The sequence below is a fragment of the Pelophylax lessonae genome, assembly GCF_965119305.1.
Source record: "Pelophylax lessonae genome assembly, chromosome: 2".
In the NCBI taxonomy this organism is placed as follows: Eukaryota; Metazoa; Chordata; class Amphibia; order Anura; family Ranidae; genus Pelophylax; species Pelophylax lessonae.
The window spans coordinates 594,906,864-594,932,769 of record NC_138769.1 but is presented as its reverse complement, the minus strand read 5'-3'; the positions used below and the strand labels follow the sequence as shown (position 1 = coordinate 594,932,769).

The following is a 25,906-nucleotide window of genomic DNA, read 5'->3' as shown; positions in this document are numbered from 1 at the left end:
AGATATTTATCATATTAATAGGTAAAACAGTCCATTAGACTTATCGGTAATGGTGTTTCTATGAACCTTCCAGGACAGCAAACACAGGAAACAATCAGTTCACAGCTGTTAAAAGGCCCCAGCCTTGCCCTTTTCTCTCAGTTGTAAAAAAAGTAGTTCTCCAACCATTCCACGAGGGATGTACAATCACTTAGGCACTTACCACCTATTGTATACATTCTTTCCTCACCCTTTTAACAGAGTGGGAAGTAGGCCTGCCCACCGTTACCGGTAAGTTTAATGGACGGTTTTCTCCTCTCACCTTGCAGGACGGCAAACACAAGTGGATAATAAAGTAAACACAGGCCTACCTTAGGGTGGGACCACCGCCTGTAGTACCTTTCGGCCAAAGGCTAGGTCTTGCTGAGATAGCACCTCCACTCGGTAGTGCTACAGAAAAGGGTCATGGATGGACCAGGTGTCTGCACTGCGAATTTGCATCAGGTGTATGCACCCGCATGCGGATTTCGTGCATGTCATGTGGCAGTGCCCGGTCATTGCGCGGTATTGGTGGAGGGTGACAGGTTCTCTCCTTGGGGGCGACCAACCTTCTCCACCTTTTCCCTTGGAAGGAAAAGACTTTGTACCCATGAGTCTATCCAGTACCCTAAATAGGTCTGAACCTGGGCAGGCTCAAGGGAGGACTTTTCCCTGCTGATCAACCAGCCTAGCGTCTGTAGGACTATTAACACCTTCTGGGTGTTTGATCTCACTTGGTCCACTGATGGACCAAAAATCAGCAGATCGTCCAGGTAAGGAATCAATGCTTTTCCGTGGGGATGAAGATAAGCCACCGCCTCTGCCAGGATCTTGGTAAAAATCCTTGGACTGGCTGCTAGACCAAAGGGGAGTGCTCTGAACTGCCAATGGGCAGTCCATTCCTTGGTGACCACAGCAAATCTCAGAAAGGCCTGGTGTTCCGGATGAATTGGAACATGCAGGTATGCATCCCTGAGATCCATTGGAACATGCAGGTATGCATACCCGAGATCCAGAGTAGTCAAACATCATTCAACAGGTTTTTGCAGACTGTAAAAATACCTTCCATTAAAAACCTCTTGTACTCTAGGAACTTAAGTTTCTGAGGTTTATGATAAGGCGGTGTTTTCCCGAGGGCTTGGGTACCACAAACACGTGAAAGTAAAGCTGGTTTTCTGGCACGGGAACTATCACTAGTTCTGCCAGTTCTTGATTACCATACAAAAGGGCTCTTTTTAGTACATCCATTGGAGGATGAGTCAAAGTCACTTCTAGTGGGGGTATGGATGAAAATTCAAGGCGGTAGCCTTCCTGAATAAGGTGATGTATTGACTGAAATTTCCTCCCATTGGGAAACTAAAGACAGTCTGCCCCCCCACTTTGACTCTGGCGTCACTTAGTATCTTTGGCGCTATAGTGGATAAGTAGGCATCCCAGGCTCTAACAGATTCTGACTTCCAGTCCATGGCATCTTTTATATTCCCCGTGTCCTCAAAAGAGAGGTCAGACATCTTAGTCACTTGAGACAGGGAGGAATCCAATTTTGGACTCTTTAGGAATTTTTGTACCTCTTCCTCCTTAAAGGGGAATCTCCTTTTCCATGTCTTTGGTCTAGCCAGACCTCTTTCAGGAAACTGCTATTCTTGAATTAAATCTTTCAAGGATTGGTTAAGCAAAACCTTGGATTGTTTTTTTTTTTTTTTTTTAACTTTTTATTAAAAAGGAGAAAAAGCACAAAGTACATACAACAAGGCACTCAACAGGAATGCCAACGTATCAGATAAAAAATAAACAGAAACGGTACATCAACTTATGTAAGCATACAGTAAAGATAGTTTCCATGGTATACATTGTATCTCAATCATGTGAACTTGGAAATCAGACAGTACATTGCAGTCCAACACGGCATAAAGTAAAACCATCAGACATAACATGAGAGCAATGTGGAGAAAGGCACATGCAAAAGGGGACCAACTCCACACAGTCAAAGTTAGACAGCAGAGTTGGTAAGATCAGAGGCGCACCACGCCCCCCAGACCTTATACCTAGCCAGACATCCTCTATGTTCAAACACCAGTTTTTCATATGGCAACACTTGATTAACCAATTGCAACCACATACGCACCGAAGGAGGAGCAGGTTGAATCCACTTAAGGGCAACGGCCTTACGTGCCATAAACAGGGACTCTTGTAACAGTGTCCTAGCATGTCTTGGCCACTGCTCCTCGTCCAGCACCCCCAACAGGCACACCAGAGGCGTGCACAGCACCATTGCAGACAGGACCAAGGAGAGAACCTCAGTCACCCTCCGCCAATACCACGCAATGACCGGGCACTGCCACATGACATGCACGAAATCCGCATGCGGGTGCGTACACCTGGTGCACGCAGAAGTTGGAAGTCTATGCATGGCATGCAACCTGACCGGGGTCAAGTAAGATTGGTGTAGCATGTAGAGATGGATCAACCTGTTATTAACAGCCGGAGAAACAGAGAGGTGCGTCTGACACACCTCCTCCCAATCTTCATCCGACAAATCATGGATAAGTTGCTGCCACTTAGTGCGTACAACCAGCGGACTACCATTAACTGTGGCCAATAACAGATTTAAATAAAGCGTGGAAATAAGGCCCCTAGGAACAGGATACAAATTACTGGATAATCAGAGAGGACAACCTCATTAGAGCCAAACTGGGAATGGAGTGCATGGCGAAGTTGTAGATAACTATAGAAGGCACCACGGGGGAGATCGCATTTGTCCCACAGCGACTGAAAGGAAGCAATCACATTTCCCACATAGACATCTCCCAAGGTAGAGATTCCCCTGCACTCCCAGAACCTACTATCCAGAAAGGCTTGGAGGCCGGGAAACATTGGATTATGCCAAATAGGTAGAGCTGCTGCAATGTCGCCGGCCTCAGTAATCTTCTTAGCCTCTCGCCACACTGCCCTGGCCAGTGTAAGAATCGGGATCGAACGCCCTTCCAGAGTCCTTGCCAGGGCTTCCAGAGCTACCAGAAAGTGCTCCAGCCCCAACACCCTAGCAAGATAATATTCGACAACAGGTGGAGTAGTCGGCAGCAACCAGTCAGTCAAATGGCGTAACTATCCCGCCAATAGTAATACAGATTGGGCAGCGCCATATCTGTCTCCATTTTGGGCGTTGTAGCGTGGACAATTTAAGCTTACATCCATTATTAGTCCATATAAAAGACACAAAAAGTGAGTCCAGGGATTTAAAAAATGATTTAGGAACTGGGACAGGTACGTGAGAAGTCACATAGAGACACTTAGGTAACAAGATCATCTTAATGAGGTTTATTCTACCCGCCATCGATAAGTGCATCCTTTGGATTGATTTTTTAACCAGTCTTTTTTTACATCTTATCCTGTGCCGAGGACTCCTTGGGGGGTTATGGGATTTCTTCTGTAGCCTAAACAGCTTGAAGGAGTCCAGATTTTCCTGACCAAACCGATTTCTGTTCAATTTGGTCTCTTCTACCTCAACCTCCTCCCCAGAGTCAAGCTGAGACTTAGCCTGACTGTTCCCTAGGTCTTCCTCTTCCATTGTTTGAAGGGGGGGGGGGGACCCTGCGAACAGGGCAGAAAAGCCGATGGGCCTGCCTTAAAGTAAACTGAGAAGAGAGGCCCACTTTAGGGGTTTAGCCCATCCGGTTTGGTTACCTGTGGGGAAGCTACAGAGGTGCGGAAGGACTGGATAGTGGCTAGCATTTCCTCATGCATAGACTTAAGGAAATCTTTCATCAACCCTGAGGCCTCCTTACCAGCCAGTTTGTTAATCCACCTATAACAAAAGGGCTTGGTGGGAGACCTGGGCAGTCTCTCCCCGCAATTACCACATTTTTTTAGAGAAACTAATGCCAGTGGATAAAGGGTGCTTTATCAGAGGCCTCCTGGGTTCTACCTGGCGATTCTGTAAGAGAAGAGATAAGCAGATCACTCTTCCTGCCCATAGTAACTTACAGGCCCCCCACTGAGGGAGAGCATGGGAACTACCAGGGACTAATACGGATACTGGGATCAGCCCCAATCGGAAAAGAAGCGCACTTACCGGGTTCCGATATGCTTTTGCCTGTAGTCACCTAAGCTGAACTTCCCCCTCCTTCTCCATGAGGTGGGTTGCGGCAGGTTTCATATCTTTGGCAGTTTTCTGGCTTCTTTTGGCCGGAGAGTGCCTTACCACTGCCATGTGGGTCCGGCGTCTCCTCCGTACTGGCTTCCCTCTTCCAGGTCGCGCTGCGCATGCTCCGCCTTTCCTGCAGAAACCAGAAGTTCCAGTTTCAGAGCGAGGCTTGGAGTGCGCTGTCCGGCGTTTTTTTTTTTTAAATTGCTGCCGAATGCAAAATCCAGCTGAATGGACGGGAGGACCGGAAGAGACCCCTGCTGAAAAGCAGGCCACAGGCTCTGGAGGGAACACTACCGCGACTGACTGCCTGTATCCTTGGGCAACCTGTGAGAAGCCTAGAAGGCGTGCAGGAAGAGTGAAGACTTCACCGGCGTTGCTGAGCCTGCCTCACAGGGGGACCATCCAACAGAGTCTTCAGATCAGAGAAAAAAATAAATAAATGTTTTGCTGTAGGAGAAACAATACTGAGAGAAAAGGGGAAGGGTAGGGTGGAGCCTCTCATCTCGTGTTTGCCGTCATGGTAGGTGAGGAGAAAAATTTATTTTTGACTGGAGTTTCACTTTAAAGATTTTAACCATCTCTCTAAGGTAATGCATCTATGCAGTGTTGGCAAAGCACTTTTCAGTTAGATGAATTGTTTGCACGAGGCCCATTTTTTGGCAACTCCCCCCCCCCCCCCCCCCCGGGACCGCTCCATCTTTTGCTTTGCGGCTCTTGCTCTGCAAGGCACAAGTGAACACAGCAGTAAAGAAATTGTCAAGCGCAAAGCTGTAAAAACAAGGGAGAGGAAGACCCCCACACCTTGCAAGCGAGGCAGTGTACATAACCACACCTACCACTAGTACCCTTCCACCAGTGTCAGATAACAGCTGATGACTCTCCATCACTCGCTTACCTTAGGGCAAGTATCCGCATGTGTCTCCCGATCCACTCCCTCTGCGGCAGCCACCCATTGATGGGCTTGCAGCATCCTTTAAGTGCCTGGAACGTCCAACTGGCACCCCCTTTGTCCATCACTGTTGGTCCCAGACCAGCCCTGTGGATTGGGGAGCCGACCGATCCAATGCTGCAGCATCTGTCACCACTTTGTGGCCAGTTTCCCCCAGCCACCAGGTTTCCCAAACGCCGGCGACCCATAACCAAAATGGTCATGAAATTTCCCCCGCATCATTTCCGCCCAAAACCTCGAGGCCAGAAAGGAAGCGGCTCCAGTGTGAACCTCCATGCTGCCAGCACCTGAGAACATGACCTGAGCACAGAAAACATGCCACTGCACAGAATGTGCAATCCTCTGCAACCCTCCAGGGACCGGGTAAGCCTCCACTGTGGCTCCCCATGAAGACACTGCCCCAGTTTAGGAGAGGCCAGGGTCAGGAGGCCCCTGCCACCTAGGACAGATGCCTGACCGCATGAAGCTTTAAGATTTCTTGAAGTGATCCTGTCTGGCTGAGGAAGCAATACTGAGGGATTCTGTCTCGCACCTGTATTTAAACGCATGTAGATTGTGTTTCCTGTGCTAGGTGGGAGAAGCCCATCATTAGGCCATCCTGGAAGATGACTGGGGAGATTTCACTTGGATATAATGTCGCAATCATTCAAAATGTGGACACTGAAAGCTGAAGAATTGTTCTGGACGGGAAGGGGGTGAAACTGCCCAGTATAGAAGTGGTTAAGTATGCATGTGTGAGCAAGGTCTTAAAAAAAAAAAAAAAAACACAACCTTACTAGAAAGCAAATAAACCTATTCGTCTATGAAAACTAAAATTATAGAGCGGAGACAGACCATGCATAAGTACAAAAAACAGCTAACCTGGGTGTACACTTGTCAAAAGTGGTTTCGTGAGAACTGTAAGGACAGTAGTTCCCATATTCTTGCAAAACAAAGGTAGACCTTTCAGCTTCAGATTCTTAAAGAAAAACACATACATTAATAAAAATAAAAAAAAATAAATAAAAAAGCACACTCCCCTCGTCATTAGACAAAAGAAATACAAATAAGCTCACAAAAGTCCAGTCTTTTTAAAAAAAAAAAAAGATTTTAAGGGAGGGGGGGCGCTCACATTCCCATATCTTTGGTGCTGTGAATGTGCCCAGTTTGTTTAGGGTCCAAGAAAGCAGTGCTACATAAACCAATTTTGCAGATTTTTAAATATTTTTTTTTACTGCAGCCAGGTTATGATTTTCTAAAAGTTCCAAAGTGATAGCTGAAAGTTATATACAGATCCTCTACCCAGATATACAAGCAGGAAATTAGATAATATCTAAAGCTGGCCATACATGGGGTGGAATTCCGAAATAATTTTCTTACAAAAACTAAGAATTTTATTTTGAATTTCGCACCAATTGCAGGCTGCAGCAGCAGTCGATTTTCGTGCGGCCATCGAATTTGAGTAATCGGGCATGTTGGAAATTTTTTTAAAAAAACGATTTTCTAATCCATGATAGAATAGTGTAAGAACTAATTTAAAAAGAAATGTGCATGAGTGCAAAAGAAAAGAATTCTCCAGAAAGAAAAGATTGCTGGATACGAAAATGCTTTTCTATAGCAACATGAGGTGAAATTAACCTTAACAATCGAGTGGCAAGGAATGTATTACTTCCTGGCGTATTAGGCCCAACAATCTCCAAATGTCCTCTTTGATCACTGGTTCCCACTTTCTGCTTCTTGAAAACCTCCAATGCAGAGTAGCCAATTGTTGCTCTTTGTACCCGTTTGTCTCAGTAACTATTTTTTTCAATAACCTCTTTGATCAGAAATAATTGTAAGTATGCCCAGGGGATTGTCGTGTTCCAACGTCTTGCATACCAGGTGCTGCAGTAAATGGGAATCTTGGGGGACACCGACTGATCTGTACCGCAGTCAATAAAGCACCAAGTTCACACATCACTGAGCTTCGTCGCAGAATCGTCGCTTTCAGTGTTCGATGACTAATTCCCTCACAGATCACTATCGCGCAATTATTCAAGTAACTCCAATTCACGATTGCTGTTTTCTAGCTGGTCTAAAACAGCTTTTGACCTAAACGCTTTTTGGACGCCATGGACGTTCAAGTTTCCAGGCAGAAAACACTTAAGTGCAGGGAGGGCACTGGACAAATCACTAGGGACAAAACTGAGGTGAAATGGTTTCACGCAGTAATGTAATCATGATAGATTACAATGTGTATGTGTGCTTTAGTTTTTTTTTTTCAAATTCCCGTCGGCATCGGCCAGGACATAGCGGAAGGACATCAGGGGATCTCGGGGGACAAGGTACGTATCACTACAGGGTAATCCCTAGTGTGGCTCGGGGTTACCGTTTTGGTACTGAAAGTTAACCCCCAAGCCACACTCAGGATTACTGCCAGGGAGGTTAAGTGGGAGAATTCTTCGGGTCCAGAAGTGGTTAAGATAACCCCTTTCTCATTTAATGCTGTCAGCAATGGCACCACATGGAAGAGAAAGGTCAAGGCCTGAGAAAAAAAAAAAAAAATTTTACAAAAGGGGGAAGGCTACAAGATGATCAGCAAAGCTTTACTTAATCAGAATACTGTAGCAAAAGTGATACAAATATTTAACAAAGAGGGAACTGAAACCATCTCTCAGATGTCTACGAAGTTTACACGATGGGAGCATCTTCTGATAAGGGTTAAACAAAATCACCATGCAAGTTTACTGCAGTTAGCTAGCTAAAGTAGTAGAAAGCCAAACTGGGGTGATTGTTTCCCAAGACAAGACAGCGTACACTGCAGAGTATGGCATGCATGGGTGTCATCCATGAAGGAAGCTTCTCCTAAAGCCCATTAAAAAATGGCTTCAAATCTGTTTGGCATTGCAAAGGTGAGTATCAAAAATGCATGGTGCCTACTAGGGATGAACTTCCAGTCGAGCCTATGTTTGACTCGAAAATCGGTTGTTCGATAGTTCGTTGAATGACGAACAAATGTGCTTCTTTGCGGGAATTAAGCGTTTCCCATAATGCACGGCGCGTGCAGCGCGTTGCGATTGGCCAAAGCATGCATCTAAACCTCATGCTTTGGCCAATCAAATGATCTCTGCCATGATTGGACTAAAGGCAGGCTGCCTTTAGCCAATCATGGCTCAGGGGCCAATTACACGACACACTACATAAAGGCTGCTTGCGCAGCCGCAGCGTGTAGTGTCATTGTGCGGGCGATGAGACAGGGACAGGCTTACGATTAAGACAGGGGGAGAGTAGTTTTTTTTTTGAGTCAGACAGTGCAGAGAGACATTCCTTGCAGTGTAGGGAGGGCCAGGTTCCTGTGTGAGGTAGGGAGAGCTTTCTTTACATCAGATACCAGTCAGTATTGTTATTGGTCAGTTTCTGCAACATTCGATAATATTCACAGACCTATAGGAGACACTTCAGATATCAGCCAGAGTAACCATTGCTCAGTTGTGGAACATTCTATAGGCATCACCGATCATCCATCTATAGGATTATAGATTACAGATATCAGTGAGAGTATTGATAACTCGGTCACTTGCGTACATCTATAACCACCACAGCTCATCTATAGTGCTATCAATTGCATATCAGGTCATTATCTATTGGTCAGTTGCGTAAACCCTATATTCTGTAACATGTCCAAAAGGAGAGGCCGACGCTCACAGGCCACGAAAAGAGGGCAAGCAACCTATGACCATTGTGAAAAGTGGTGGTCACAGTCAACATACTGCATCCTCTGCAGGCAGGGCACGCCCACCCTTTATTTCCGGTGCTGCCCGCGCTATTCATCCACAACATGTGGAAGAATTGGTGGAGTGGATGCAGGACAGGGTTCAGTGTTGCAGCTTGTTTTGCCACCACGCCGCCAAAAAGCTGGTGCTAGTTCTGCCACATCTGGCTACTCCACCCACCTCCATGTCCTCTTCTGCTCAATTCTCCTCTGCAGCAGCAGTGCTACCAAAGCGTTCAAGGGGCTACGCAGTCAGGCTAAAAGATGCCATGCTGTGCTTCAGTTGGTGTGTCTAGGGGATAGGAGTCACACCAGTGTAGAGATTGTCAGCTCTGCAGGGGCAGGCTCAGAGATGGTTGACGCCGCTTGTGCCAGGAATGGTTGTATGCGACAATGGCACCAACCTTCTCTCCACCCTCCGACAGGGACACTTGACACATGTTCAATGCTTGGCACATGTTCTGAATCTGGTGGTGCAGCATTTCTTGACCAGATACCCGGGCTTCCAAGATCTGAGGCAGGCCAGAAATGTCTGTGGCCATTTCCGCTGTTCCTCAATGCCAGTGCTCGCGTATCTGTCATTCAAAGGGAATTCAACCTGCCCACCAACCGCCTCATTTGTGACATGCCCACCAGGTGGAACTTCATTGTTGGCAATGCTGCAGCGGCTTTACACGCAGCAGAGGGCCATCAATGAGTACCTGTGTGAGTATGGCACAAGGACAGGGTCAGGGGAGCTTGGCTTTCTTTTGCCACGCCAGTGGCTTTTGATTAAGGATGCATGAGGAGGCCACAAGGATGGTGAGCCGGGATGATGCATGCATCAATTACACTATCCCGCTAGTTTACCTGCTGGAGCACACGTTGCGTGGAATCATGGACAGGGCACTTGAGGCAGAACAGCGGCAGGAAGAGTAGGATTTCCTTTCCTCACAAGGCCCCCTTTATGCAGATATCATTCCTGCAGGGCCACAAAACACAAAGGAGGGAGGAGGAGGATGAGGATTTTGGCAGCATGGATGTAGAGGAAGAGGGTAGCATACAGCAGTCTTCAAGGGATGGTTTTGATTCCCCAGAAACCCCAGGAGTTGTACGTGGTTGGGGGGGGTTGCTCCTGCTGACAAGGTCATCCTTAGTGACCCAGAAGCTCATGCCTCCTCCAACTTATGTTGCATGGGCTCCCTGATTCTGCAAAGCCTGCGAAAGGACCCAAGGATTTGGGCTATCAAGGAGAGGGATAATTACTGGTTGGCTACCCTTCTTGATCCACGTGACAAGGGTAAAGTTTCAGAGCTCATCCTGCCTTTGCAGAGGGAGCAGAGGATGAAATATCTTGGAGGCCTTGAAAAAAAAAAATTGTGTAACGCCTTTCCAGACACTGGGAGGTCAACATACTCTGGGTGTGTTTCTAAAGCATCGTTCAGCCAAAGGAGGAGCGGTGGAGAAGGCGGCCGGCTGACTGATGGCTTTAAACAGTTCTTTTGTCCTCAGCAGCACCCAGGGCTGTTGGGTTTAAGCAACCATCGCCAGCGTCTCCATTATATGGTGCATGATTACCTAGGCGCAAGAGCAGACTTGGAGACCTTTCCAGCTGCACAGCCACTGGCTTACTGGGTCTTGAGGATGGACCACTGGCCAGAACTTGCTCAATATGAAATGGAGCTACTGGCCTGTCCTGCTTCCAGCGTCGTTTCCGAACGGACGTTCAGTGTTGCTGGAGGTTTTGTGACAGACAAAAGAGTGCGTCTGTCCACAGACTGTTGACCAGTTGACTTCATCAAAATTAACCAGTCCTGGATCAACAAGAGATATCAGGCCCCTGATGCTGATGTAACAGATTGAATTTTCTAGGGGTCTGCCATCCCTTGAAGACTGCATATGCTGCCTATCCTATTCCTCTACCTTGATTCTGCTAGCTTCCAACAATGTTTTTGGTTTAGGTCACTACCAACCCCCAAGGCCTAATTTTTCTGCACTTGTATGACAGGTGCATACAATTTAAATGTCGTATGTCATTTTTAACAGCAGGCCCTGTCTCTGTGCCCTGCCAACTGAGGGTTTACGGTGTTCAGGCACCTCCAACACCAAAGGCCCAATTTTTGGCACCTTTGTAGTACATGCAATTTCAAATTTGTATGCAATTCTTACCAGCAGGTCCTGTTCCTGCTCCCAGCAAGAGTAACTGCGAGGGCTTGGTTACAGTGTTCAGGCACCACCTACGGCAAAGGCCCAATTTCAGTTTCAGTTCCTGCCGATACTAACCTTCCAGGTCCCCATCACTCCAGCCAGTTTGCATTGCCACCACCCAACCTTTGCCAGGTCAGATGACAGCAAAGTGCCCCCACTAGATCGCTGATAACACATACAACACTTGATCTTTTCCAATTTCAAATAAGTATGGAATTTTTACCAGCAGGGCCCGTTCATGCGCCCAGCAAGAGTAACTGCCAGGAGTTGCAGTGTTCAAGCTCCACTAACACCCAAGGCACAATTTTTCTGCACCTCTATGACATGTACATGTGATTTCAAATTTGTATGGAATTCTTACCAGCAAGTCCCATTCCTGTGCCCAGCAAGAGTAACTGAAGGGTTGGTTACAGTGTTCAGTCACCACCAACAGCAAAGGCCCAATTTTTGGAACCTTTATTACAAGTACATGCGATTTCAAATTTGTATGGATTTTTTAGTAGCAGGGCCCGTTCCTGCACCCAGCAAGAGTACATGCGAGGGGTTACGGTGTTCAGGCACCACCAACAACCAAGGCCCAATTTTTCTGCACCTGTATGACAAGTACATGCAATTTGAAATTTGTATGTATATTTGTACATGACATTTTTGCTTTACAAATGTCAGTATTGCTGCAGCAGGCTACATACATTGTAGAGATGCACTACTTTACAGGCACATTCAGGGGACCCCCCCCCCAGGCACAATATTTGAAGGAATTTTTCATTTTTATAGTTTCACTTTAAGCGTCATTAAAATCAGTGCTCTTTTAAAAAAAGATTGTTTTTAAAAACTTTTTCCATTGCTACATGTTTCCCAGGTCAGGACCCAGATCCCCATACACTTTTTTGGGGCAATAACTTGCATTTAAGCCTTCAAAATGAGGCCGTTTGATTTTCGAGGTTCGAGTCCCATAGACTTCAATGGGGTTCGTTCGAACAAACTTTCTCTGTTCGCGGTGTTCTGGTGCGTACCATCACTAGTGCCTACTACAGTGAAACATGGTGGTGGAAATGTCCTGTTGGGCTGCATAAGTGCTGCTGGTATTGGCGAGCTGCATTTCATTGATGGTATCATGAATTCACAGATTTACTGCTGCTGTATTTTGAAGGATGTAGCATCACTCCGTACAGTCATACAAAATACTAGATGTATTTTTTAGTTGTGGGGTGTATTTTTGCATCAATCTGAGTAAAACTGAAGATTTTGTAATCCAAGTTATATTAACCACTTAAGGACCAAACCTATTCTAAAATACGTTTCAAGTTAAAAATCAATATTTTTTTCTAGAAAATTACTTTGAACCCTCAAACGTATTTTTTTTACCAGACACTGGAGAATAAAATGGCGGTCATTACAATATTTTTTCACGTGGTATTTGCGCAGCAGTCTTTTAAAAACGCAATTTTGGAAAAAATAAATTCACTGAATTTAAAAAATATAACCAGTAAAGTTAGCCCAATTTTTGGTATATTGTGAAAGATGTCACGCAGAGTAAATAGATACCCAATAGGTTACAGTTTAAAATTGCACACATTCGTGGAATGGTGACAAACTATGGTACTTAAAAATCTCCATAGGTGACGCTATTAACAGTTACCAGTTTAGTGTTACAGAAGTCTTTTGCTAGAATTATTGCTCTCGCTCTGGTGATCGCAGCGATATCTCACATGTATTATTTGAACACCGTTTTTTTCCCGATTTTATTTTTAACACAGTAAAAATCCAATTACATTCCTTGTGACAGCAATAAAAATAAACATCCCATGTGAAAAAACGAGGAAAAATGCATTTCTGAATACTGACTTTTTTTAAATTGGCGCCCCCGGCAGCCGAGTAAACCAGAAGGGACGACGTGACGTCGCTTTCAGGTTACATAATCGGAGACCCAATCAAAGCAGAATACGGCTTTGTTCGGGACTAACCAGCAAGGGGATGTGCCGGCTTGTTGCTCGGTTCTCCCAGGTGGGACGGGAGACCCGGTCAGAGCGGCAGAAGTTGGGGCGTCATATCAGTGCATCTTAAAATTAGAATATCAAAAAGTTAAACTCCCATTTTATATAGATGCGTTACACACGGAGTAATACATTTCAAGGATTTCTCTTAATTTTGATGATTATGGCTTACAGCTAGTGAAAACATGAAATTCAGAAATTAAGACCAATAAAAGAAAGGATTTTTGATACAGAAATGTTGGCTTACTGAAAAGTATGTAAATGAACAGTATAGTATGAACTCAATACTTGTGGTCGGGACTCCTTTTGCATGAATTACTGCATTAATGCAGCATGGCATGGAGGCGATCAACCTGTGGCACTGCTGAGGTGATATGGAAGCCCAGGTTACTTTGATAGCAGCCTTTAGCGCGTCTACATTGTTGGGTCTGGTGTCATTACTCCTAATATGCCACAGATTCTCTATGGGGTTTATTTCAGGTGAGTTTGCTGGCCAATCAAGCACAGTGATACCATGATCATTAAACCAGGTATTGGTACTTTTGGCAGAGTGGGCAGGTGCCAAGCTCTGCTGGAAAATGAAATTAGCATCTCAATAAAGCTGGTCAGCAGAGGGAAGCATGAAGTACTCGAGTTTCCTGGTACAGGGCTGTGCTGGCTTTGGACTTGATAAAACACAGTGGACCAACACAAGCAGATGACATGGCTCCCCTAATCACTGACTGGAAGCTTCACACTGGACCGCATGCAACTTGGATTCTGTGCCACTCTTCCGCCAGACTCTGGGACCACGATACAGTCTTGTACACAATCTAGCTTTATACAGGCAACACACTTTACCTTCTTCCCAGCTCTCCTTACATGGAGGGCACTGCCATGTTGAAAGATTCCCCGCTTTGTGCTTTACTTCAGCTTCATAGTTTACCATTCCAAATGCTAAAAAAATAAAAAACCTCTTAGTTTAACATGCACTGGCATAATTCTCTGAAAGACTGCACATTAAATGCAAACAAAACTGGATAATCTTTGCCTAAACATTATATTCTACTTGTAAACCAAGTGGAAGTAGCCTGGCTTTGCAAAATCCAGATCTGTAAAGACTGGTGTCTGGGTAAGGCAGGTAAGGCAGCCAATTACTTTTATTACTAACTAGTTACATGTAGAACCTCAGTAGCAATGGCTCTAACAGTTCTTTCCCTGCACAGGCCCTTCAAATATACTGGCTGTTAAATACACACTTCATCCAACAGGGTGAATAACCACATTGCTAAATCTTACTTTGAGTGAAAAAAGGAACTTTTGTAGATCACCAACAAGACTGCTGCTCCCAAATCTCATGTGACCTAATGAGCAGGTGACATGGCCTCCAGTTACACAAGATGCGCGAGTCATTAACTGCACAGGGTATTTTCAGTAAAAATCTGCAAGGCAAACATTTTGCAGCACTGCCAAGCAAGAGGTAGAACCAACATTGTTTAATGAGCAGATATAATTATCCCTGTGAATGTATATACAATTAAATTGAAGCTCCAGACCCCCACCAAAAAATAATGTAGCTGCAGACTTTTTAGGACACTACCTGTCCAGGGATCCTGCGATGTCCGCACCCCCCGCCGATTTTCCAATCAGCTCTCGGGTGCTGCCGCCTGTTGTGGAAATTGCATATTACATATTTCCTTATTAATAAAGTGGCTCACTGCATTCTAAGACTCAAGAAGCCATTTAAGATCATATGTATAGCTTATACCTTTCTGATGTAACGCTTGAGGAATGCAGTATGACCAAGCCCACCCTTCCCCCTTAAAAGGTGAAGTCCCTGTCCAAACAATGGATAAGCGAGCCCTTTCTCCTCAGGAATGTGACAAGGGTGTTGGCTTGGGGATGGTATATTCCTTATACACAAGTACCACTACCCAAGTTGTTAAGAGCAGTCTCACCCAGAACATCCATGAAGCAAGTGTCTGGTCCCGATTACCTGTGCCATGTTGCATAACAGCAAACGGGACTCCATGGCGGGAAACATCTTTAGTTAAGTATTCTTGATATATATTTTCTTTATCTTTGTATCTGCCACTCTTGTATTATGTTCCTAATGTTGCAATAGTTTTGTATGTACAGATTATTTTGTATAGTAAAAGCACATTTATACACTGCAGAGGTCTGAGCTTCCTTCCAAGTGTCTGGTCCCGATTACCTGTGCCATGTTGCATAACAGCAAACGGGACTCCATGGTGGGAAACATCTTTAGTTAAGTATTCTTGATATATATTTTCTTTATCTTTGTATCTGCCACTCTTGTATTATGTTCCTAATGTTGCAATAGTTTTGTATGTACAGATTATTTTGTATAGTAAAAGCACATTTATACACTGCAGAGGTCTGAGCTTCCTTGATTATACCGCAAATAAACCTTGCTAGATAGACGCAAGCAAAACATTTGGGGGCTCAAGCCAGGATTGTGGTATGAATGCAACTGAAGCAGACCTTTTTCTGTGATGTATTGTGTAGTTTGTGCTAAGCAACAATGCTGCGTTAGATGTTTAGGAAAAGCAAGGCTGCAGAGGTTTCTGGTGTCCAGAAGGGAGTGTGCAGCTTACCTATCTGGGCCAGAGACAATGAGTGAGAGCCTCTTGCTAAAGTATTTGCAAAGTATGCTTCTCCCTTGAATAAGACTTGGGGTGATAGTCTCAGATCATTTTGTAGATTTTAGCCTTAAAGGGTTGGATTTAAGTAAAGCAGAGAAGAGGACAGTGTCCACAGTGGGTGGATACTTTCTTCATGCTCTCTATACAGAATCACAGAAGGGAGAAGGCAGAGGCAGAAGTTAAGGTATTAAATGGCCAGCTAGCAGTTGCTTCAGAGTGTGTGCGTTCCCACTGCTAGTCAGGCTGATGATTTGCAAGAGCGGTGTGCAGCCCTCATGACCAAATCCATTAATGCCTTAAGGAAGAGGGCTGTAAATCCGTTAGTAAAGCCAGGGGACGTGTCATTGTCACATCCCAAAACTGGGATTGTGAGGAGGTGCTCTCCTCCAATGATAGTGAGGATGAGGTGATAGAGTTTGAGGTTTCTGATGATCATCCAATGGGAAAGAAAAAGTGTGCCAGACCGCTCATTACTAAGCATAGGAAAAGGCAACATGATAGAGAGGATATGGCAGATGGGGAGGTGCGATATCACAACCCCAGAGATGTTGAATTTGAAGTAGTAAGGGCGTTTACACAAACAACTCCATGAGCTGGCAAAATACAAACAGAGGTCCAGGGAACCCCTATTGAGTTGGCTCTTACGTTTGTGGGATGAAGGGGCGGACAGTGTTTTGTCAGGCAAGGAAGCAGTGGCTTTGGGAGCATTAACCCATGATCCACAATTGCGTCAGGCCATGCAAAAAGCCAGAGAGTTTAGTGTGAATTTTTCACTTAGACCTCGTGAGAGATGGTATAGTCCGAGTATACGCTAGTCCTAGTGACCTGGAAAATACCTACTCCTGGAGAATAGGAGAGGGTATTTGGGTATTTCCAGGTTACGTGAGATGGGTTGTATAAACTGATTAAATACATTTCCAGAATGGATGGGTCCAGATATGGAACCCTTCACGTCTGCTCTGCGCTCTAAGCTAATGAAGTCTGCAACACTTAATCTCAGGGCTCCTTTATTGTCCTTGCTGGGAGGCCTGGATTTAAACAGCAAGATTCACGAACAACCCTTTTAAGCCAGTTGGAGGAGCTAGGAGACAAACAAAACCTGTCAGGGCAGTAGATAAGGTCAAGGTCAGACAGGAAGAGAACAGGCTGAAAAGAACTTTTAAAAGGAGAAGAAAGGGAATATGGGAGAGAAAACAGGAGGCAAAGAGAAAATCAGGCTAGTTATCTCTAGGAAACAAATAGGGGTGGGCCTATTAAAGGCAGAAGTACCTAAAGATGACAAAGGGGATCTCTACTGCAGAAATGTTGATGTGGAAACATTTAGTGGAGAAAACGGTCAGGGTTTAGTGAAGATATCAGCATAGATTTAGAGAAAACAGAACAGACCCCTCCTGTTAGCCCCAAAACCATTCCCAAAAACTGCACATGAACCCAAACCCAAATCCCTTTATCCTAGGGAGGAGTTGGAGAGAATCAGAAAAGGGGATTGGGAGGTTCCTTATTCTTTGTGAAGGGAAGGTGGGTCTCCTGTAATAGCAGTAAGGACAGTGACATAAGGAGACCGATGCCCATATGCACCTGTCACTATGGTGGGGGAAGTCTTCTACACATGTCATGGCTTTAGTGGATACTGGAGCTGAAGTTACACTTTTGCAAGGAGATCCTTCCCATCACAAAGGAGAAGTGATTTATGTAGAAGGTTTGGGAGGGCAAACCACACCAGCAGTTAGGACACAGGTGAAATTGGCTATTGGCAAGGGACCAGGATTTTGGAAAAATGTTTTGGTAACAGTTACCTGAAAATATTCTTGGGATGGATGTACTTCAAGGTCAATCTATTCAGACTTAACAAGATACATTCACATTCCGGTATCCTGATAAAACGTATGTGGTTAGGGCAGTGAAGGCTGTGGTCAGAGGTCATGCAAAATAGATCCCCTGTCTTTATTCCTCCACCAGAGAAGCCAGTCTGTCTCAAGCAATTCAGACTTCTTGGAGGCCACAAATTGGGGAGACTATTCAAGAACTTGTTGAGTAGGGATCCTTAGACCTGCTGTAAGTCAATTCTCTTCTCTGGTGTTCCCAGTACAGAGGTCTAAACAAAGTGGCACCTCCATTAAAGTCAGCTGTACCTGATATGATCTCAATCATTGAGAAAATTGCCAAAGAGGCAGGAGAAAATCATGCTGTGAGACCTGGCTAATGCTTTCTTCTCAATTTTGATAGAACCAGAGTGTCAGGACCAGTTTTCCTTTGCGTGGGATGGCCGCCAGTACTCACTGTCCTTCCTCAAGGCTACCTTCATTCTCCAACGATTTGTCATGGACTGATTGCCAGAGACAGTTGTGCAAACTATCCAGGCAATGTGGCCTCTTACTACCAAAAAGGAGGCGCAGAAGTTTATTGGAGTTGTGGGATTCTGTAGATCGTCATCCCACATCTTTGACTGATTCTGAGGCCTATATACAATGTCACAAGAAAAAAAACTGAGTTCACATAGGGTTCAGAGCAGCGGACCACATTCCTGGCTGCTAAAGAAGCCATTTTGCAGCATCAAGGATTGGGACCCATGAGACAAGGAGTACCATTTCAGGTGGATGTAGTTGAGCAGGATGGTACAATATCTTGGAGTCTGTGACAGCCAAATGAAAAGAGGGCACTGAGCAATACCCATTGGATTTTGGCCCAAACAACCGACAGGGGCACAGAAGAGATACACGCCCCTAGAGAAGTACCTGTTTGGGGCCTACACAGCCCTCGCCTCGGCCTAAATGGACAGCAGCAGCCTACAACCCAAGTACAGACAGTCCTGCAGGAGACCGGAATTGGAGGGTCCAGTCAGTATGCAGAGGAGTTGAAAGCTGTAGTGATGACTCTTCAAGAGGGTCTTTCTTCCCATGTCACTATCTACACTGACAGCTGGGCGGTTTTTAAAGGACTGACAACTTGGATGCCCACGTGGAAGTCCAATGAATGGTTGATTCATGGAAAGGTGGTGTGGGGAGGCAAGGAAGTATGGGACTACATCTGGAAGGAAGCTCCCTCCCGCACCATAAAAGTGGGGCATGTTGATGCACATGTGCCCCTGGTCCCAGACTTTGAGAACTATAACAGAGTGGCAGACAAAACTGCCAAGGTGAATGCAGTTGTGCCAATTGATCCTGTCTTAATGAACTTGGCCAACTGGGCCCACAAGCAATCTGGAATTTTGGGGCAGAAAGCAACATATGAATGGGCACAGCACAGAGGATTGCCCATATCAATGGACATAAGTACTGTAATAGGGAACTGTACAGTGTGTGGAGAAGTGCGACAATGGCCATTGCAAAAGTACTCCACCGGATCGATTAAGAGGGGCGAGAGGCCTGCAGAGATTTGGCAGATTGACTTCTTCGGTCCCCTGCCCCAGGGAAACAATGGGCTGAGGTATTGTTGCACTGCAGTGGACACCTATTCAGGACGTTTGTTCATCCTTGCAAACATGCAGATCAAGCCACAACGCTTCAACTGCTACAGAAAATTGGTTGTTGCTTATAGCTGTCCCAAACAAGTCCAAAGTGATAACAGCTCACACTTCACCGGATCAACAGTACAGCAATGGGCCAAAGATTCTGGAGTGTACTGGTTGTGCCACATCCCATACCATCCACAGGCAGCTGATTTGATTGAAAGATACAATGGGCTATTGAAGGACCAGATACGCAAACTTACACCCACAAGTATACTAAGGGGATGGGTTCGGGTCCTCACACAGACAGTCATGTTACATTCTAGGCCACTAGCCAAAAGCACACCATATGAAAGGATGGTTGGGGCTGGGGTGCAGATTCCACTAGAGTGCAGAGTTCAGTATTTACACAAGGTTCCTGAAAACAGGTTTTAACAGGTACCAAGTTACTGCTTCCCATGACAGAGTGACGTATCTGAAGCTGAAGCCTATCTAGGAATGAAAGGGAATCTAGCAGGAAGGTTTGAAGCTATATTTGCATTGGCAGATGAGCTTCAAGACAGTGGCTGGGACACTGGTTAGTGGATACTTCTCCGCAAGAGTGGAACGTGAGGCTCTAAAATATCAAACCTTCCAAAATAAACAGCAGTGATCTTCTAGGAAATATCAGTATATTTCCTCTCCTCCCTGTTGATGTTCTTTGGGAGGGTCAGAAGTGGATACAGGCAGGTGGAAAAGTGTTGGTCAGAGATCCAGGCAAGAAGTCAGTTAGAGGAGAGATTGTAGCTGAAGGGCCGGAGGTCTACTGTATATGTATTAGAAGCAACAGATAATCCACTTTGTTTACCACTCCACAGGCTGTCTCCGATTTGATCCATAGGAAGACCAGAGAAAGTGGTTACATGATGGACAGAATGATGGAAGACCGCAAGAGCTATGGAGAGGAAGGCCTTTGATGTATTACAAGCCCGGACTGGTTTCTAAAGAACGTTAGATTGGACTTTTCTAATGAACGTTTAGCCAAAGACTGAAACACGTTCTCAGTTCTAGGAGGGGGTTGTATTCAAGGCAAATTGTTTAGTTTTTTATTTAAGATAAACCAGGGGGTGGGAGAATTATTCTTTTTTGTTTACATTTATCAGGGGCTTTCTGACATGCTGCCTTTATGTAAAGTTGGAGGCATTCTATGAGGGTGAGGGGTGGAGTGTTGTGGAAATTGCATAGTATATATTTCCTTAAAAATAAAGTGGCTCACTGCATTCTAAGCCTCAATAAGCCATATAAGGTCTTATGTATAGCTTATACCTTTATGATGTAAGGCTTGAGGATTGCAGTATTACCAAGCCCACCCTTCCCCTTCAAAAGGTGAAGTCACTGTCCAAACAATGGATAAGCGAGCCCTTTTTCCTCAGGAATGTGAAAAGGATGTTGAGCAGTGGTACTTTTGTATAAGGAATATACCATCCCCCAAGCCAAGTTGTTAAGAGCAGCCTCACCCAGAACATCCAAGAAGCAAATGTCTGGTCCCGATTACCTGTGCCATGTTGCATAATAGCAACGGGACTCCATGGCGGGAAACCTCTTTAGTTAAATGTATATCAAGAATACTTATCTGTATCTGCCAGTCTTGTATTATGTTCCTAATATTGCAATCGTTTTGTATGTACAGATTGTTTTGTATAGTAAAAGCACATTTATTCACTGATTATAACACACTGATTATACTGCAAAGTAACCTTGCTAGATAGACGCAAGCAAAACCCCGCCGCCATTCCTTGTAAGGGAAACCAGTAGTGAACAGTTGGTACCCTACTTCACATGCGAGAAGCACGCTGCACTTTGTGAATGGCCCGGCAGTAGGGGAAGGAGGTCGCTGCGAGGTCCCCCAGAAGTGGAGACAAGCATTTGTCAAAAACCGGTACCCGTCCCCAAAAAGGTGCCAAATGGGGCAGCAGAAGGAGGAGAAGGCAAACCAGTGGAACGCTGCTTTAAGTACAGATTTTTTTTTTTTTTTTTTTACTTTTTCATGTGATAATGTAGTTTAGCTTCATGTATATCTCCACATTTTATGAATTCCACAGGGAAACTGACACATGATCTCTTTGACCCCTGCAGCCTTCATGGTTCCTCCTGCTGACCTCCACATGTCACAGGACAAACATAATGTGGTGGTCAGCAGGAGGAACCAGTAAGAACTGCAGTGGTACCAGGAGATCAACAGGTATGGCTTTGTTTAAACTACAATGTCACTTAGGTTTGCTGCAATAAGGATGTTGAGGGATTTACTATGATAATGCTTACAGCTAGCCCTAATCACGCAATCTTTTCTCTGACATTGTGTGCCCTGGCCCAATTTATATTTATGGGTAAGCCATCCTCCTGAGGGACTACTAAAGGTCTGTCATGAGTATGGCTACCTATAAAAATGAAAAGCCCCAGCATGCATGCACGGTATAAAGAAGCACCAGCCAAGACTTCATTAGGTAAAGTTTTTACTATAATTTAATATTGTGACAGGGTCACTTAAAAAAAAAAAAAAAAGTTTTGACACTGATCCATCTAAGCAAAAAGTTTCCATGTACTTCAGATTACCTAGAGGAATAGGTCTGATTTTAAAGAAAAATGTGATCCCATAAATTTCATTTTAAAAGGATAAATCATTTAATACCCTTTTTTCTGGGTAAACAGGTTAGATGTGTAGTATGCAAAGACACTGGAAACGCCTGCATCACATTTGTTGGAGATCTTCTGTCTGTTGTACTTGAAATGCCAGCAGAAAAGCAAAAAATATTGCGCTTTGAATTACTTTACCAGGAAGAGGCTCCAGGGGACATTTGTTCTCACAGGTCTGCATATGCAACTCAAGTTCTTTTTTGGGTACTCTGTGGCGAGCATTGAATGGACAAGTGGCCAGTCCTTTTGCTACAGCTTTATTGTTCTAGAACATAGAAATTGGGACATAAAAGTTTACTTTAGTGTTTACATCACAAACTCAGATCCATAAAAGTTGATTGAAATACATCCAAGACAGCCATATATGTTAAAACAGAACTTAAAGCAGGGTAAAAATAGCCATTTGAAAGAAAATAAAAGGCAGCTTTTGTTGCAATATTTGTTTTCAATTGAAATCACTCCCCTTTAGTGCTTAGAACTACACGCTGCTATTAGTCGAATATCCAGCATCATACCCACGCTGTTCTGCACCCACCCCAACCTGTGACTGGACAGTGAAAACCTAGAGACTAGAGTTCAGCTTTATAGCAGGGGGGGGGGGGGGGGGGTACCGCGCTTCTAAAGTGCTTCTGTGTTAAACTAATACTGTTGGTCTAATTAAAATAAATCGTATAAATCTTATATGTAAAGTGCCTAAGTGCTTCAGTGATTCATATAGTGATTCATATAGTGTAGGTAATGACTCTTCTACATATAAATACCATTCATGTGTACATCAAATATAAATTAAATAAATTATTGTGCTCTTAAATCAACAATAAAATCTCAATAGGTGGTATAAACACAAATATATAAAAGTGCATAAGTGTCCTTTAAACTTATTGAACTGTGCTCAAACAAATCTTCCTCTCAAAATTGCATGCAGGTGCTCTTCAGTGCAGTGACCACTAGGTGTCCTAAGCGCTCACCTCCATTCCTTCCATAATACACCTTATACTGTGTGTCTTTGAGATGTGTTCCTTGCTCCTCTATGCCGCTTGAAAAGCTGCTGATTACCAAATTTTCTCCTTATATGGGGACCGGTTTGCCAGGAAATATATGGAGGACCTTTAGATCTCCAAAATAAATGGGCCAATATAGTGAAGTATAGCAAGTACTTTATTAAAAAATACAGAGTAACACTCACATTGATTTCGTCTTTCTCAATTGCATAGCATATATGGGTCAAAGGATGCCGATACGTCACTTCCGGTGCTCCATCCTACGCGTTACGCTGCGTGCCGACGCAGCTTCTTCCAGGGATAACCCGCCCACTGCTGTGACGCCCTTTTTATAGCACTAGAGCCGGAAGCGGATACTCCGCCATTTTCTTTGTGTAATACTTTGTTTACTTTAGACCGGAAACAGTTTCTCGGCCATTTTTCTGCAGTTCTGTATTTGCCAATTCCTGTGGCCGAGAAACAGTTTCCGGTCTAAAGTAAACATCGCATACACAAAGAAAATGGCGGAGTATCCGCTTCCGGTTCTAGTGCTATAAAAAGGGCGTCACAGCGGTGGGCGGGTTATCCCTGGAAGAAGCTGCGTCGGCACGCAGCGTAACACGTAGGATAGAGCACCGGAAGTGATGTATCGGCATCCTTTGACCCATATCTGCTATGCTATGCAATTGAGAAAGACGAAATCAATGTGAGTGTTACTCTGTATTTTTTAATAAAGTACTGGCTATACTTCACTATATTGGCCCATTTATTTTGGAGATCTAAAGGTCCTCCATACATTTCCTGGCAAACCGATCCCCATATAAGGAGAAAATTCGGTAATCAGCAGCTTTTCAAGCGGCATAGAGGAGCAAGGAACACATCTCAGACACACAGTATAAGGTGTATTATGGAAGGAATGGAGGTGAGCGCTTAGGACACCTAGTGGTCACTGCACTGAAGAGCACCTGCATGCAATTTTGAGAGGAAGATTTGTTTGAGCACAGTTCAATAAGTTTAAAGGACACTTATGCACTTTTATATATTTATGTATTTATACCACCTATTGAGATTTTATTGTTGCTTTAAGAGCACAATCATTTATTTATTTATTAATTTATATTTGATGTACACATGAATGGTATTTATATGTAGAAGTGTCATTACATACACTATATGAATCACTGAAGCACTTAGGCACTTTACATATAAGATTTATACGATTTATTTTAATTAGACCAACACAGTATTAGTTTAACACAGAAGCACCTTTGAAGCGTGGTACTCCCCCCTGCTATATGTATCAGAATTGTGAAGGTTACCAATAACAGTACCTGCAGCATTGAAGGATTTAGGTGGATACAACTACTAGACAGCGCGAGAATTACACAACCCCCCTTTTTGCATAGAGTTCAGCTTTATTTTTCCAAATGCAGCCATGCATATATTGTGCTTTTAAAGCTGTATGTTTTTCTTAAAATACCTTCTGTGCCTAATATTCATAGGCACTGATCTGTGAGTTCCAACACCACTAATACTTCAGATGCTTCTCTTGCCCACAAGGAGACCTGGCATTGTGTGCTGCTGTCTATGGAGTGCATTCTACATAAAGAACCTGGTGGAGATCTACTATTACAATTTCCCAGGAGGCTCCAGACAGGCTTTACTGGCATTACAAGTGCCTAGGCTAGAAGGTTTGAAGTGAGTAAAGTGAGGTGTTGGTTGGGGCTACCCCTGCCTGTAATTAGCCACAGAAGTTCTGTTGCCAGATGACAGCCAGGGTCATTTTCAAAGACTGAAAGTACCCTAGTTTAGTTTCAGTCTAAGACTATGCCCTCAACTTTCAATGAAGGGGGGGCCCATTTCCCCCCACTCACACCAATGAAGAGGGTTGATTCACTCTGGCACTATATAACAGGGCATCATCTCTCACAGAATATCCATTAGGGGCATTTTACTGACCACCAATGTAGCCATTTTGCCACCAATGAAGGCATTTATGTCAACCACTAATTAAGAAGGAAAATATTCAGTAAACAGTTATAGTCAGGTTGAAAAAAGACAAGTCTATCTAGTTCAATCAATTAAAAATATAAATACAATCCCATATACAAAATCCTATATCCACAGTTGATCCAGAGGAAGGCGAAAGACCCCTGCAAAGCATGATGCAATTTGCTACAGCAGAAGAAAAAAAACCCTTAAATATTTTACAATTCGATGTGTTATAAATGCATGGGTCACAAGCCAATGATCAATATTTGTAGCCACGTGAATTAGTCTTCAGCTCTCACTGGCCCTTATAGCTGAAAATTGTTCTAAGCCTACTCGGATGGGGGGCTGGCAGAGAGCAGTAAAACATTTCTGCACAGGGACCCTTGCTGACTGGATGATTCGTACCTACCCATTTTCCCCACTGATAAGTTTTCAATTAAAATCAGTGGAAATGCATCAAAACACTCGTCCATGCACATTGCAATCTAATTGGTACTGAGGTCAAACATCATAATGTACGTCAAGGCAATCAAATGCAAACGGTGGAATCTAGCCTGTCTGCTACTAGATGACATTCTGTTTTAAGCTACTTTAACATTCTGTTCTTCGTGTAAATGTAAGACACTCACCTCTTCGCACTTTACAAGATGTTGCTGAAAGCGGCTAACACGAATCATGTGGTGTTTGTCATATGGACACTGGAGGAGATCTTCTGAATCCATTTGGCTAAAAAGACTTCAGGGGAGAAGGTTAAAATGAGTTGAACTCCATAACCGAGTGGTAAACCATTTTCAAACCTTGAATAAAAGCAGCACAGACCATGAAAGTGTTGCATAACTGAAGCAGATGAAAAAAATCACAGAACTGTCAGGGCAAGTGTAAATTAAAAGGGTTACTTAAAATATAAAGCCAAAACTTCTGACAGGTGGAGGAGGGGTGACCCCAGTGAAAGATCCAAAATGCTTTATTGTAAATCCATAAAATCCAAGGTGCACAGACAAGCTCAGAACAATTGAGGAATGACCTTTACCTATTTCACGCAGGAATGCGCTTACAGCAGGGAAGATTTAAAACCCCTGCATTTTTAGCTATGCAGTAGCCAAAAGGGAGAGGAAATCTAAGTACTGGTATATCCAACAGTTG

At 44.2% G+C, this 25,906-nt stretch overlaps 1 protein-coding gene across 1 annotated transcript in view; it reads right to left on the bottom strand.

Moving 5' to 3' along the window:
- The window catches only part of LOC309546157 (uncharacterized protein), a 57,240-nt gene extending 31,751 nt beyond the window's left edge, over window positions 1-25,489 (bottom strand). The window contains exons 1-4 of the mRNA XM_082245697.1: window positions 25,393-25,489; window positions 21,930-22,056; window positions 13,866-13,961; window positions 5,976-6,072 (exon numbers count right to left, since the gene is read on the bottom strand). Coding sequence (XP_082101823.1) covers window positions 5,976-6,072; window positions 13,866-13,961; window positions 21,930-22,056; window positions 25,393-25,485 — 413 coding nt within the window. The 5' untranslated portion in view covers window positions 25,486-25,489. The remainder of the gene's footprint in view (window positions 1-5,975; window positions 6,073-13,865; window positions 13,962-21,929; window positions 22,057-25,392) is intronic.
- Window positions 25,490-25,906: the final 417 nt, after the last annotated feature.